The sequence below is a fragment of the Canis lupus genome, chromosome 3 (assembly GCF_011100685.1).
Source record: "Canis lupus familiaris isolate Mischka breed German Shepherd chromosome 3, alternate assembly UU_Cfam_GSD_1.0, whole genome shotgun sequence".
NCBI lineage: Eukaryota > Metazoa > Chordata > Mammalia > Carnivora > Canidae > Canis > Canis lupus.
In genome coordinates this window covers 30,213,179-30,229,499 of record NC_049224.1, presented here as the reverse complement: position 1 = coordinate 30,229,499, position 16,321 = coordinate 30,213,179, and the positions used below count along the sequence as shown (strand labels likewise).

General features: G+C 38.9%; 2 protein-coding genes across 3 annotated transcripts in view; one reads left to right on the top strand and one right to left on the bottom strand.

The window, feature by feature from the left end:
* IQGAP2 (IQ motif containing GTPase activating protein 2) overlaps window positions 1-16,321 on the top strand; it is a 287,444-nt gene that overhangs the window by 157,754 nt on the left and 113,369 nt on the right. For both annotated transcript variants that reach the window (XM_038532513.1, XM_038532512.1), the window contains exons 4-5: window positions 253-330; window positions 5,132-5,208. In XM_038532513.1, coding sequence (XP_038388441.1) covers window positions 253-330; window positions 5,132-5,208 — 155 coding nt within the window. The remainder of the gene's footprint in view (window positions 1-252; window positions 331-5,131; window positions 5,209-16,321) is intronic.
* LOC100682736 (microtubule-associated protein RP/EB family member 1-like) lies at window positions 1,416-2,165 on the bottom strand. The gene has a single exon (XM_038532515.1). The coding sequence runs from the start codon at window positions 2,163-2,165 to the stop codon at window positions 1,431-1,433; it is 735 nt and encodes a 244-aa protein (XP_038388443.1). The 3' UTR covers window positions 1,416-1,430.

Sequence of the window (16,321 nt, the reverse complement as noted above, 5' to 3'; positions counted from 1 at the left end):
ACATTAAATGTTGAGATTCTAGTTCAGAATTACCTCAAATATGTGAATTGTGGGGACTGGAATGGTCCATTACTAACGCTGTTGCTGAGATAGCCTAGTCTTCTTTATTGTGTCTCCAGTTGTTTTATGATTTAATAACTCTATTTTAGGAGAAATAGAATTGGAAAACATCCTGCTAATGAAAAAAAGTTGTTACAAATGACTCACTTTTCATGTGGTCCCTTCTTCTCCCCCTCCCCATCTTCACACTAGAAGTCCGGCCTTCATTTTCGACATACAGACAATACGGTCCAGTGGTTAAGAGCAATGGAGTCTATTGGTCTACCCAAGGTAAGCCTGAACTGAGAAGCCAAAAGGGGTCATGTGAACACCTCATTATGAAAGAAGATCTGGCATACTGGGATGTGTTAATGCAGCAGATGGCCTCATTGCTTCGGGCACAACAAATATGAGGACTACGCAGAAATATGAAAAGGCCTGTGCAAAGTAATATATGGCAGGAACTCAGAATGAAGTATGTACACAGATGGAGAGCAGCTAGGTTAAAGCATGCATAAATTCAACAAGGTCAAGACAAGCCGTAGCTGGTAGACAGTTAACTTAAAGTAGCCACCTCCTTTTTGACTTCAGATTCAGTATCGTACCATGTATTGTATCACTGTAAGTTAAAATGACAAAAGTATTTTTATAAAGTGTTATTATAAAGCATATTATCACTTTGAATGGTAAAACCCAGGGAGTTAGAGTTCTTACTCTTGAAATAGCTGTCCCAAATAAAACTTGGCCAATATTCAGTGCTTATTAAATTGAAAGAGCAAGTGCCCTTAAGCCTCAGAGACAAATTGACAAGTAGAGGAAATGAGGAAATAATTACATTTGTTAGAAATTGTAGAGTGATTTCTTCAACTTCTGATTTTGAAATAATTTTAGATTCACAGGAAGTTGCAAAAATAGTACATCTATGCATATTCTTTTTTTTTATTCTTAAGGCATTTATTTATTAAAACATTCTCTGTCATTAGCTTAAAATTCAAATCAGTCTTTACATTTCTCTACTGAGGACTCCACCTCAGTATATGACATAAAAGCAACAACAGTGAGTGTTACCAGCGTCCACACAGTGAGCCCCATGGTCAGCCTATCTGTTCCCCAGGTGACCCAACTAGATGTTAATACTGCTCTGCTACAGGGTAAAAGCTCCAAACTCAAATTCATTGGAAAAGGGGTGAAACTTCTGCAAGGTGCACTTTAAGAAGACATGAAAAGAAACCAGTGAGTCCTGTAAGAATAATAAAAGGGGGTATTTTACAGTTAAGCACATGATTTGGAGTGAAGAATTCGGATGTTGCTCTGCCGCCAGGCTGTTAATACTCTTCTTGTTCCTCCTGTGGGCCCCCTTCATCAGGTATCACAAAGCCTTCATCTGTGGCTTAGAGAATGTTCACGATCCTCTGCAATACAGGGTTGTTTTCCCCTTTGTTCTCCTGGCAAATCAATTTGATGTTTCTTAGCTTTTCAAAGTAGAAATCTCTCTTTTTCTCCAAGTCTTCGATGGTAAGTTTCAATACATTGACCTGCTGCATCAATTCAGCTGCTTCATCATCCCCATTGCCCCCACCAGGATTCTTTCGCACCACACCCGGGCCAGCCTTGGGGGTTGCAGTAGTTCTGGGTGTTGCATTGAGCCTGTGTGGAGCTGCACTGTTAGAGCGGAGAGGTTTTTTCAGTTTGTTCAGAGCTAGAGCAACAAGGGAGGGAGCCACTGCAGTTTCTTGACCTTGTCTGGCAGCTACAGGGTCATAGTCTTTTTCATCATAGTTTGCATCAAAAAACTTCTTGAACCACTGAACAAATTCAAAATTGTCCTGAAACTTTCCTTTTACTAATTTGTCCACAGGAATTATTTTGTCAACACCCATTCTCTTAAAACCTGCTTGTAGTATTTTGAAGTTCTGGATGTATTCATGCTCTAGTTTAGCCTGGAATTTCACTTTCTTCAAGGCAATGGAGCCAGGGAATAGCATGTCCATAACCTGACAATAGGCAGCCCCTGAGCAAAACTGTTCAATCTTTGTCAGATTCAGCTGTAGAGACTCATTGATCCAGGCCAGCATGTCATGTCGACTTAGGTTATCACTGGTGACAGACATTGAGTTCACTGCCATCTTCAGCTCTCAGCGGGACAACGTCCACTGCCTGTGCCCAGCTTAGGTTCCGTCTTCATCTTGTTCAAATCGCCTGACCCATCTATGCATATTCTTGATTCCGCTTCTCCCAGTGATTACATCTACTAACTGGAGTAAAATAATAAATGGATATCAGTGTGTTACTGTTAACTAGGCTGTAGACCTTATTTTCACCATTTTTATATGCAGTGATTTTTGTGTGTATGTTTCTATGCAATTTTATGCCATGAATATATTTGTGTTACCACCACCACAATTAAGGTACAGATACCACAGAGGAGTAGGCCTTGACCATCACCTCCTTTTCTAGCCCTGTTCCCTGACAGCCCCTACTCTATTCTCCATCTCTATGGTTTGGTCATTTTGAGAATGTTAAAGAAATGGAATAGAGAGATTGACTTTCTTTCAGTAATGCCCTTGAGATCCATCAGGCTTTGTAGGTATTGATAGTTCACTCCATTCTGTTGCTTATTATGTACCCCTGTTTTGAAGAAATGATGTGGAAGTGGTCCAGGTCTTGCTATTATTAATCCAGGTTTGAATTAACACCACCCACCACAACAAAAACAAAAAATTGCTTAATGTAGATTATAAATGACAGTTTTCAGTCTGTTTGAGCTTATACCTGATTTAGCTCAGCATATTTTATTTCAAAATAGCCAATATTGATTTATCCTTGCATTTTGAATCAAATTATTTTCCCTTCTCTGAAAATGCCTGGAACATTAAATACTGTTCCCGTTTGGGAACGAGTTATAATATAGAATTCATATTTCTAGGTTGTCATTTAGCAAGTCCTTACTGGATAGCAAACAGATTAATAAAGAAAAATTCAAATAAAATTCTTCTCTATGAGGCAACATACTTTAAATTAGGATCATTTTGTTATGTTTCATAGATTTGACTTAAAGCTTTTCAAATGGCATGTGTTGGGCCAAGTTTTCCTTAACTTAAAACCAAATAAGTGATCCATGTGGCAGATACTGTTTTAACACTGATTTTTATGAAGTGATTAATACATTACATTGCAGTGATGAGTGACCAATAGCGTGCTGAATTGATGGCTGTATTTGACCACTACTAATGTCTTCACTTACCTTTTCCATGCGCAGCATCCTGCTAATGCTGGGGGTATGGTGATGATCAAAATGTTCTGGTGAGGGGCAGCCCGGGTGGCTCAGTGGTTTAGCGCCGCCTTCAGCCCAGGGCCTCATCCTGGAGACCCGGGATCGAGTCCCGCGTCAGGCTCCCTGCATAGAGCCTGCTTCTCCCTCTGCCTGTGTCTCTGCCTGTTTCTCTCTCCCTCTGTGCCTCTCATGAGTAAATAAATAAAATCTTTTTAAAAAATGTCCTGGTGAACTCTATGAATTGATCCTACCGTATTGGCTAAAAAATCTTATTCAAGATTTTCCAAAAGAAATGAAACAAATATTTATAGGAATATGCATTTCCATATGGAGAAATATAAAGAAATACAGGTTTTTGAAAGGAAAGCGAGTGGGGAGCTATAAATTTCTTCCACTTTCCTGCTAGCCTTTGAAACCTGGTCCTGTCCTTCTGAATTGAGAATCCTCTCCTGACAGATGCTGTAACAGCAAACATTTTGAGGGAAAGTTGAAAAGACCTTGAACTTTCCTTCACTGAAGACATTTATTTAAGCACTCTGTGGCTATACATTGTGGCTGAGAAAACTTCGCTGCTTTCTTCTCTCAGCTTTTTTCAGTGCCTAATAGAAAATCAGATTTGAGTATCAAGTGCTACCATATGATACTGGACTTAATTTTCATTTTTATGTCAACTTTTATAAAATATCTACTGAAAATGGTAATGCCAGCATGCTTATCTTTTTCTTAGAAGCCTTAAGCCTAATGACTCATTTTTGGTGCTTGGGAATAGAGGAGTTTGGTGCCCTATTCTAAAATCTGTTTCTTATCAAGGTTTTAGTTTCAGGCTTAAGAGTAGTGTTGATGTGTATTAAAAGCCTCTGTTCAATCTTACTGGTTAAGTAACTGCATATTTAGTTGTTTATCCAAAAGAAGTAATCAAGTGTTCAGAAAATGCAGGGATATTCATTGCAGTAAACTTTTAATAGGAACAGATTGGGAGCAAACAAACAAAAAGTTCAACCTTAGAGAACTGACTTAAATTATCATTCAAAAAGATAACAGAATCACAAACATCTATTATAAATAACATTCTAATAGAATAATGAAGAGGATGGAAATAGTCATGTTCTGCTATGGTACTATAATAATACTATCTACTATAGCATTACTGGGGCTTAGAGTATTACAGTTTTGTTTTCACATACATACATACATAAATATAAAAAATCAGAGACATATATATACTGAAAAAGCCTGGAAGAAAATACACTGAAATGCTAATGGTAACAATCTAGGAAATGAGATTATAGGTAGTGCCTTCTTTCATACTTCATTTACTTTCCAGATTTTATTTGGTAAAATGTATTATTCAAGCAGAAAATAGTATCAGCATGTCTTGTGTGTGTGCATGCCTGTTTATACAAGTGTGTAGTTAGGTGTTTAACATTATAATAAAACACTATAAGACAGACACCCTTCTCAGGGTAGGGTACCTGTAGGCAGTCACAGGATGACCCTGCTACAGAGAGCAGAGCCTGACCAGGCTTACAGCTTGTGGAGTGAAAGTGCCACTAGCCCTGTGGATGCAGCCTCCTGGAGTGGCCACCCAGGAATCCCCCACTCTCCCAAGCCCACTAGGAGGCATGCTGTCATGCCGTCAGGGGCCCAGATGCACCCATGGGTCTGCCTGTAGAGCAAAAGGGAGGGAGCGACAATGGGCAGGTTCCTCTACATTTAAGGAAATACAACAAAGACAATCAAAGTACCATCATTTGGGAGATTTAAAGTAACTTTGAAAAACAAAACATAATAAAACATATTGTTTCTTTTGTTTTCCAGATATTTTATCCAGAAACAACAGATGTATATGACCGGAAAAACATACCGAGAATGATATACTGCATTCATGCATTGAGGTGGGAAAAAACACAACGAAGTGCGTAGGGAGTAGATTTAAATGAAACTGTAATTTCTGTTTTAGAAGAGGGATCTTAAGTTACTTAAATAATCCAAAGAACCTTTTATTGGATTGAGTTGTTTTGTATTTGGCACAAATTTTTTAAATTATCACATAAATATAGTCCTTGAATTGGAAAACTATTTTTTCTGATTTTTAAGATCTAATTCAAAACAGAATACCAGAAAATGAATGAAAGACCTGTAAGAATAATGAGAAAACTTAAGTTGAAACTTCTGGGGATCTCATAATGTTGCCATGTTCTTGAGTTGTGATCTAGTTTACAAATATAGCCAGCCAAACTACATCAAACGAGCAGCTTTAATGGTCATAACTTTGATACTCTTAAATCATCATTTTGCTTCAATTCTTATCATAGACTAAGGAAGTCCAGTATCAGGATAGTTTCTTCTGACCTTCACTCAATAGAACCTGGACCACGGGGTAAAGAAGAAGCATAAGAGTTGCTTCGAGTTAGTCAAATCAAGATAACGTTTGTTTTTTTAAAGAGGGAGGGAAGAGGGACAGAGGGGGAGAAAGAATCTTAAGTGGACTACATGCCCAGCAAGGAACATGATTTGGGGCTGAATATCACAACCCTGAGATCATGACCTGAACCGAAATCAAGAGTCAGACGCTTAACTAACTGAGCCACACAGGACCCCCAGGATACTATTAATGTTCATTAATTAAAAGCAATTGTTCGATAGCTTAATTTCTGAAAATGCTTACATTGTGCTAGTTCACAGATCATTTTTTATCTTACTGGACTGGAAGAAAAGTTATTTTTAGGTGGTAACAAAGTCGATTCTAAAAATCCAGTTTATGGCTGTCATCTTGCATTCATACAGGTAATAGCTTGTAGACTTTATGTCTAATTAAATTTTAAATTTCTTCTAAAACATCTGCCTCGTGTTTATATCACTAGAAGTCATTTTCCTGGCAGTCTTCTGTGTAGAGATTTATATTAACTTCTTCCTGGCTCTTTTCCTCTCCAAAGGAAAAGGTTTCTACAATAATTCATCGCACTGCTGGCCTACTAGAAAAGAATTTTGATTATGTCATATAATTTGACTTTTCCCCTGATGGGTACTTAGGAGATTTGTTTGGAAGATGACAGAAATACAGACCAAATGTAAGGGCCTTTTCTGTGATTCCTTTTTATTCTTGTAATTTAGAATGGGGTAGCGGGGGAAACCTGGGTGGCTCAGTGGTTGAGTATCTGCCTTTAGCGCAGGGCACAATCCCAGGGTCCGGGATCAGGTCTCGCATCGGGCTTCTTGCCTGCTTCTCCCTCTGCCTGTGTCTCTGCCTCCCTCTGTGTGTCTCTCATGAATAAATAAATAAGATCTTAAAAAAAAAAAAAAGAGTGGGGAAGAGAGCAGGATCACTTCTATGCCTTCCTCTTCATGTGTTGGCTAGTATATCATTATGCCAGCAGTATTTCTGAAAGCTTTTTTGTGCAAAAGTGCTTGTCTTGAGGAATATTTTCAAATGTGTTGCCCAACATTTCTTGTCAAATATTTTTCAGAGCTTAGAATGATCACTTAACACTATACTTAGTACTGCTTTTGTGACCTGCTAAGCCAGCTACAGTTAGTTAATATCATTATCATACCCGTGCATCATAGTGCTAATCTCCTAATCTGTGGCATGCTCTTGGGGTATTTTGGACAAGTTTAAATTAGTTCCCACCTCCACCACCACCGACGTGGACACCTGAGCTGTTAATGTTAAGCAGCTTATAAAGAAACTTGTGCTAAGTTCCATTCTAGCAATGTCACTATTTTTCCAGAGAAATTATATAGAACTGCAGTGAAGCTTGCAAATGAGTTTGTAATCATTTTAACAATGGCTTCAGCAGATTGGTAAATAAAGAAAAGGCAAAAAAAAAAAAAAAAAAAAAAAGAAAAGGCAACTTCTTCTTGCCACTTATATGCAGATGTTGGTGTGATATTTCCGAGGACTGTTTTTCTCAGTCATGCAGTTACTCACGGAAGTCTTCATTACTGTTAATCATTCTGTAGCAGATCCTCTGGAGCCTGTCCCTCACCAGATCTGACCTTAAGTAGGATCTTTGACTGTTTACTTAACAAACAGCATTTCCTGGGAGAATCGCCTTCTCTTTTCTCTGTCCTAGACTTGCTATACGACTGCTTCCTGGTATAAAGCTGAGAAGTCTCAAGTCTTTCTAAAGTTTTTTCTATCAAAACTTTTTCCCTCAACGGTTTAGAATATAGTCACTCAAATGAGACTGGTATTCTTCTCATTTGGGCAAGACACATTGGGGAGCTGGGTAGCAGAGCACTTTTCATAAGGGCAGTGGGTTTGCTCTCACTGGATAATTAGAAGTGATGCTGGAAATGAACACATACGTGTCTGGCCATTATATCCTGGCTGGGGATACAGCAACATTGCTGTATAGAAAATCAGCATTATTGGACAGGGAGTTGGGCAGGTCAAAGGTTCTGAATATAGATCAGGAGCCAGGAGGGAAGATCCCCCGTGTACCCAGGCTCTACCTTCCTGCTACCTCAGCCTGTGGGGCTGGTGTGCGACAGCTCCCAGCCATGCCAACTGGCCTTCTGTTCCCTGTCTTCTTGATGTGGGCTTAACGACCTCATTAAGATCCTTTGGGGTTTAAAAAAAAAAAAAAATCCTCTGGGGTTTTGCTCTTACTTCCAGTTTGAATCTGCTTTCCACTTTTCTTGCCCGCTCCTCATCTTTTCACTTGGATTTCTGACCCCGGCCTTGTTGCCTGCCACTCACTGCTTCCTTTGTCTACAGCTTGATGTTCTCAGAGAAATGCCGCCCGTGAAGGTGAGCACAGCAACCCCAGAGGGATTCCTCAAGCTTTGCTTCATGTAGAAGGACTCATCTCACTGATAGGTGACCTCATTCTTTTTTCAAAGAAATTCTTGTTATCTTTTTCTTATTAAAAAAAAAATTTAAATGCTCACTGTGGGAAAAAATGGAAAACTCAGAAAAAATATCAAAAGGAAGCTAGCTAAAGTACCTATTATCGCAACACCAATATATTGTGACTGTTTTGATGTACTTGCACTTAAAATGTGTATATGGTGTGGGTTTTGCTGGCTTCATTTGGATTGTATGAACGTCTGCAATGAAAAGAAACCAGTTGAAGAAGTGAGAGCCTTTCTAACAAGTTCCTACTAATGGATTTTTTAACTGGGCATTTATACATGGAGAAGAACATTCTTTGCATGTTGTTTGTTGTTCAATTTATGAAACAACTGTTAAATGCTTAAACATTGGTTGTAAAATTGAATTAGTTTAACAGTTTTAGTAGAACTGCTATTTTGAACACTTCCAATACTTTAAAAGACAGGTAAAATACCCAGATGTATCATTACAAACTTAACACACTTAAATCCATTCTGAAAAATCCACAGTGCAAATTTCATTCATTTAATTATTTACACACTAATTTTCACTCATCCCAGGACTGTAATATATTGACTCTTGGCCAGAGTTGACATGATCATAAGGGTACCAGAAACCAAAGAACACCTTTACACCTTCCTGGGTTATAGATCTGGTTTCTGACCCATGGTTTGTCAGGCGGTGCATGGTACCAGTTGGGCTTCTTCCCCCACGGTGAGTCAGACCCTGGCTACCAGGCATCGGGATAAACTTTACTTGTGAAATCAGTCAGACCTCTATAATTTTCAGTATATGGCTTCCAGGTAGGTTTTTATTTTCATTCTAGTCCCCACTCCTAGCCCACCCTCCTTCTGCCAGAAATGATTTACAGCCTGTCTCGCTTGGCCAGTGTTCTATAACCCATTGTCCTGTCATGATGATGTATTGGCGTGATCTATTAACGTTATTAAAAGTTTATATATGCCTTTTGAATATTTTCTTGAAATTTGTTGGGCATTCTAGAGGTTTCTCACCCACAAGATGAAGGATTGGCTCTACTTAGGTAGAATTATTTGGTAATTGTTCATTTTGCTGATTTATCATCTCGGACTATGTTTCTCCATCTCAGATCATGTCTGCCTGATGGTTGTGTGACTGTCAGTGCCAGACCCCCTTTTCACCTGGCTGTTTTTGTCACAAACTGTGTGTTCTTCGGTCCTTTCTTATCTTGGGTCACTTCCTTGATTTTCCATGGCATTCTGGCTTAGAGTTCCTGGTTTTTATTCTTAGGGTATAAAGTATACTATAAATAGTGTAAAAAAATATCTATATTCCATAGACAGATATAGAAAAAACAAAGCACCTGTATTTTAATAACACTTCCCACCTTGCTAAAATCAATACAAATAATTATACATGCCTTACTTTATCAGTTTGTATTATAATTTCTTTTCTGTACACTTTGTACTGTTCTCTTTTGATGATTGCTATGAACTCCTGGCCTTTCACAGACTTAACTAGGGTTAGTATCTTCTTTTTTTTTTTTAATTTTTATTTATTTATGATAGTCACAGAGAGAGAGAGAGAGAGAGAGAGAGAGGCAGAGACACAGGCAGAGGGAGAAGCAGGCTCCATGCACCGGGAGCCTGATGTGGGATTCGATCCCGGGTCTCCAGGATCGCGCCCTGGGCCAAAGGCAGGCGCCAAACCGCTGCGCCACCCAGGGATCCCGGGTTAGTATCTTCTATTCTGATGGATCAGATTGACTTGCTTTGGTCAGTGGTTGCTCTTCTGGGTCAGCTCCTTTGTCCTTGTAGCACTGTACCTGACATTATTTGAAATATCCTTGCTTTGTGGTCACAATAGGATGTTCCAGTCTTAACCATAATTATTTCTGCTTTAAGACATGAAATCAACTACCCTCCAAGGAATCCTTTGCAAGTCATAGGTTCATAATGATTTTTCTAGTGTGATGGATGAGGGTTCTGGATTCTGCTTTTCTTACTGTACAGAGTTTCTTAGACCATTAAGGCACCGACCACAGCAAGCTGCAAATGAGCCTGCCTCCCTCTGTGTCATGGTTGTGCTCCTGCTGCAGATGATGTCACGACTGCCCCAGCAGTCAGGTGTTCAAATGCAGTGACGATGCCAAAATAGCACACATTTGGGACTTGTGTTTGTTATTGTGGCTCTGGTGGCCCCACTTGTGGTTAACCAGTTGTAGTTCCAAGCGCACTGACCATTGAGTGAAGAAGGGCTCCTCTATACAGGAGGAGCTCATCTGCAGTCAGGTGGCTGCCTTGCTAACCAGGTAGATTGTATCTCTGGCCCTCAGGCTTTAATGCAGAACTCTTCATGTCTTACACTCTATGCTCTAAGGACCTTTCAAAAAACCAGTTGATGGCTTATGCCAAACTCATGGAGTATCTGACAGAGAACATATTGCATTTATAAATAAACTTCGTACAAATGGCTTCTTAACCCAAAGGGCAGATTCTAATTTTGTCTTCTCAAGAGGGTAATGTAGAGATGGCAATGTTTGGGATTAAGATGAGGAATGAGGAGTTACATCTTATGTAGCTTTAAATCACTCCTTGTTCAAAATTCTCCCCACACTCTAGACCATAGTCTCTCCTCTTCCTATCCTGAAGTACTATCAGGACTGTATCTTTTTGTTCTACTAAATCCTAAGCTCTTTGAGACCACGAACCATGCCTTGACACTTAACACAGTACATATACACCAGTGATGCCAAATTAAGCCTCTGGAGTTCATATTTTTTAATTTTTAGCTGGGTTAACTGAACTCATTTCTCTACAGTAAGGCTGCCTCAAGATTTTTTTTTATTTTCGATTGAATATTAGGTGAAGAAGACTAGATTTTGACATGATATTGGCAGTGATGTATATGATTAAGATGGAAAAATAATTTAGCTCTCTAGATAAAACCATTTGAAACCCAGAACCAGTGAGGGAAAATAGTAAAAGATTCTTAGTGTTGAGAATGGGGAAACTGCTGTGATAAGTTCTTAATAAGTTAATTATTATTAATTGGTTATTAATAAAGGACATACATATTTAACAAAGATCATAGTAATAATAAAAACAAAAAAATATATGCCTGGAACCATTCAAAGTACTTCACAGAAACAATCTCATTTAATCCTCATGGTGTGCCTATGTGGTACATACTGTTAATAATCCCATTTTGTAATGAAGGAAGTTGAAGTACAGAGAGGCTAATAAGGTCACACAACTGATATATGGAAGAGCTGGGATTCAAAACCAGGTTGTGTGACCCCAGATCCTAGACTATTGCTGGCTTAGCTGTTGGCCTCAGGAAGGAGTCACGTGTTTCCATGCTACTAAGAAAATTCTAAAGACAGCATCCAACTTGAACTTGAGCTCAGACCTCTTAACTGTTAATTTTAGGGAATTTTAAAATGAGAAATCACAGAACCTCAGAACTGGAAAGACCTTGAGAAGTTACTTTTGTCCAGGTCTTCATTTCACAGATGAGAAGACTGAAAGCCGTGGATTATGTGACTTGCTCAGAGTCACTCACATTCTAGATGGGGACAGTCTTGCAGCCAGTATCTGGGTCTTACGATTCTGGTTCCATTGTCTTTCTGGCTAGGCCTGTGGCCTCGATTTATAAACATTCATCTCACTTGCTACACCATAAAGTGAACTGCTCATGACGTGCTCCAGAAAAGCTTTAATAAATTCAACTTCTACCTTGTGAATTTGCATTTCATTACTATAAGACCTTTTATTTTTTATTTTATTTTTTTAAAGATTTTATTTATTTATCCATGAGAGATACAGAGAGATGCAGAGAAAGGCAGAGACACAGGCAGAGGGAAAAGCAGGATCCATGCAGGGAGCCCGACGCGGGGTCCCAGGTCTCCAGGATCATGCCCTGGGCCAAAGGTAGCGCTAAACCGCTGAGCCACCTGGGATGCCTGACTATAGGACCTTTTAATGTGTTTTTTGAAAGTAGTAGGAAAAGCCCTGAGAGGTTTGTGTTTTTTTTGTTTTTTACTTTATTGCTTCCTGTACTTGAACTGATACTTGTACAAATGGGAGCACGTGGGCCAGTGAGGCTTTAGCTACCCTCAGGACAGTAACTGGCCTCACTAAGTAACACAAATGTACTGTCCCTGTGGTGTGATAAGAGATTCCCTATTTCACACCAAGTACGTTCTTATTTGGGGGAAGCTAAGGGATGATGACCTTAATTTACTTGGCTTCCTTTAGCCCTTCCTTTCTTCTTAGCCCTTTGTGTCGGCTCTTAAGCATGAAAGGTGCTTAAAAAGTTGTGTTGAAGAGCTCCAAGAAATTAAATTGGTGTTTTTTTTTTATACCAGACAGGCTCTTTTTTAAGAATAAGACCTTGGATTTCCTATATGCTTCAGGTAGTGAATGGCTTCATTTCAATTAAAATGCTTGGGAGGGAGTGGGCTGCTATTGCTGATTCTTTTCAGCACAGGAATAATAGATAAGTGCATAGTAAACTGCCCTTTTGAGTAATCTGCTTGGAAGTGCCTCCCACACATAAATTTGTTATAAAACTCCCACGCTGTGAAAAGTGGTGTTTTTTTAAAAGCTGATTAATTTAAGTAAGCTCCAACATGGGAGACCATAAATGTTGATAATTGAAGCCAAATAAAAAATATACATTAATATTTTAAAAATTTTGGTGAAAGTATGTATATGCAAATGATATTTCTAACTGATCCATACTAATTTCAGAAAGTCTCTTATTTAGACTCACTTTAAACATGAAGATTGTTCAATCTAAAAGATAACTTCTCAGCACCACCTTGTGGTAACTTTTAGTTTAACCAGGATATTGGTTTATTGTAGGATTTATATTACAGCATACAATGGAGAACTAGAAAATATAATTGGAACTAGTCATCTCATTTCTTCAGTACCACGGGGGAAAATTAGCACTTTTGTTTAGTATATTAGTTATAGTTCCTATAACCAACAGACCTGTATTTTGTGAAAGCCTAAACACTTATTTTAGGAACAGCGTGGTAGAGAAAAATACTTTTTATGTAGTAGATATTCCATGCAAAGTAATTAGATGAATGAATAAACAGAGGAAATAACGTGAAAACAATTGTGTCAAGGTTACCGACTGAGCACAGCTCTCATAGTCCCTTTCCAAAATTGACATGAAATTAGTAAAGTAGTAATTTTTTAAAAAATTGCAGTAAGAAAGGATGCCATCCACTGACCACACAGATGAGATAGGATTGACCAAGAAACAAGACCCAAGGCCACAGCCCAAAAATCACTGGATGCAGCAGAGCAAGGAGCTGCCCTGGGCCTTGAGTCCTACAGCCAGCGTTACCGGGTGTGGACCGAGTCTTCTGATTATTCTGTATAGCGGCCACGTGCAGGCAAGCTAGGGGGCCCCCTCGTGGTGTCAGCCCCGTGTTTCCACATAGGCTTCCTAGAACTGGCTCGTGTCCTGGGAACTTGTGGCCAACAATGACAATAAGCAAGTCTCGAGCCCCAAGATGAGCCCCAAATCAGGAAATACCAGACACTTGAGGGAAACCAGAGCTCTGAAAGTGGCATTAGATTAAACAAGAGGTGACACCCAAGGAATGAATGAAAATATTAAAATATGTGCTATTGGGGGCAGCCCGGGTGGCCCAGCGGTTTAGCGCCGCCTTCGGCCCAGGGTATGATCCCAGGGTCCTGGGAGTCCCGTGTCGGGCTGCCCGCATGGAGCCTGCTGCTCCCTCTGCCTGTGTCTCTGCCTCTCTCTGTCTCTCTGTGTCTCTCATGAATAAGTAAATAAAATCTTAAAAAATATATATGTGCTATTGGTAATTTATTCAACTTATCTACCTAATAATAGGTACTTCTTGAACACTTATGCTGACAACAAAAACAAAGATAAAATTAAGAAAGAAGAAAATTGGATAGAGATGATATTAGAAAAGAAACTAATAAGATTTATAGTTACCTAAATTTTTACTGTGTAACATGAAAATAGAAGCATGGATCTAAAATTCTAGATGATCTCAACATTACATATGTTGGGAAGTAAATGTATGAATATTTCAAGGATCACAGATAATCATTAGTTTTGGCTTTGATAAAGAATGTCAGGTTTTGGGATCCCTGGGTGGCGCAGCGGTTTGGCGCCTGCCTTTGGCCCAGGGCGCGATCCTGGAGACCCAGGATCGAATCCCACATCAGGCTCCCGGTGCATGGAGCCTGCTTCTCCCTCTGCCTATGTCTCTGCCTCTCTCTCTCTCTCTCTCTCTCTCTCTCTCTCTCTCTCTCTGTGACTATCATAAATAAAAAAAAAAAAAAAAAAAAAGAATGTCAGGTTTGAAGTAAATTAAAACTATAGCAGAATATTAATATAAGTACTACACATTAAAAGGCAACACTGGGGGGGAAAAACCCACAACATTTAACATGGGCACCTGGCTGGCTCTGTCAGTAGTTTGCGTGACTCTTGATCTTGGGCTTATGAGTTCGAGCTCCACATTAGGCATGGATACTACTTAAAAATAAAATCTTTTAAAAAAACAAAACCGGGATGCCTGGGTGGCTCAGTCGGTTAACCATCTGCCTTTGGCTCAGGTCATGATCTCAGGGTCCTGTGATGGAGCCCCACGTCCAGCTCCCTGTTCATAGGGAGTCTGCTTCTCTTTCTCCCTCTCCCTCTCTGCCCCCCTGCACCCCTTGCTCATAGTTGCTCTCTCCCTCAAATAAATAAAATATTAAAAAAAAAACCCTACAACATTAAACAATTATAGATATAAAACTGGTTGTTAGAAGACATTTTATGGGTGCTTCCTACTTAAATTTTATTGTCACATTTTCAAAGTTTCTCCCACTAAATTAATTTTATATTTCTTTGTAGATTAATTCATGTATATTTTTAAATTTAGTTGTAAAAAGGAAAAATGCAAATCAAGTGCTATGAAAGAAATTGAAGAAAGATAGAATGATTTTTTTTTTGTCATTTCTTAATGTGTGGCTTTTATTTTCCTGGAATTCTTTTGGGGCTTTGCCATACCTATCCATTTAATTCTGTTTAATTTTATAGTACCTGTTAATACAAAGGAACAGTTGAAGAGGTTGACATTTCATTTGTTCCTCATGATGTGGGCTCTCTTTTAACAGGAATATTTTTTTCCATGTAATAATGAGTTGAGAAGTGGTTCATAAAATATTACAGTTTTGAAAATGTCAGCCTGCTAGTTTTAATTCTAATGACTTGTTTGGCATGAACCTTTGGTAATAAAATCTATAGAGGCTGTGTAAATAGTTCTATATCCCTGATAATCTCTAAAGACCTAGAATTTAAACTAAGGAACGTATCCTGTCTTTCTAGCTTTGAATTATGAATACATAATGCCTATTTTATATTGAAGAATGTTCAGACTCTAATATGTTTTCCACCTGTGGGCAAGACGCAAAAATAATATTGGAACTTAGTACTAAAATTACAACTACCGTATGTTTAAAATGTCATTTGTTCTTTGTTCTTTGGTTTTAGTTTTGAGGGAAAAGGGAGGAAACCAAAGAAAGATAAACTCCTCCTCCTCAACAAATATTTAAAATTCAAAAAGTCATTAATAGGAATTTCCTGCAGGAAGGGGACGTGGAACAATTTGTTTGAAAAATGTCTACCCTCACACCTAACAAAAGGCAACACAGAATTAAATAACATTTTTTGGCTATCAGATCTGCAAAATTTTCAGGACGCCTGGATGGCTCAATATTTGAGCATCTGCCTTCGGCTCAGGTCATGATCTCGGGGTCCTGGGATCGAGTCCCACATCAGGCTCTCCGCAGGGAGCCTGCTTCTCCCTCTGCCTGTGTCTCTGCATCTCTCTGTGTGTCTCTTGTGAACAAACATATAGTATTTAAAACAAAAAAAAGATTTGCAAGATTTTCATTGACTATCAATTCTGTGGTAAGCAGACAAAGAAAATGGTGTCCCTATGTGGTGGCAGTAGATTAAGGTCACGCGCTTCACACTGGGTATTATTCTATATGTTGGCAAATTGAACACCAATAAAAAATAAATTTATCAAAAAAAAAAAAAAAGGTCACACACTTCAGCAGGTTCTTGGGTTCATCTAAGCATTTGGTATCTCCTAACTGCTCTCCACCATGTCCGGCACTAGTTGCCCAGAAGAGGAG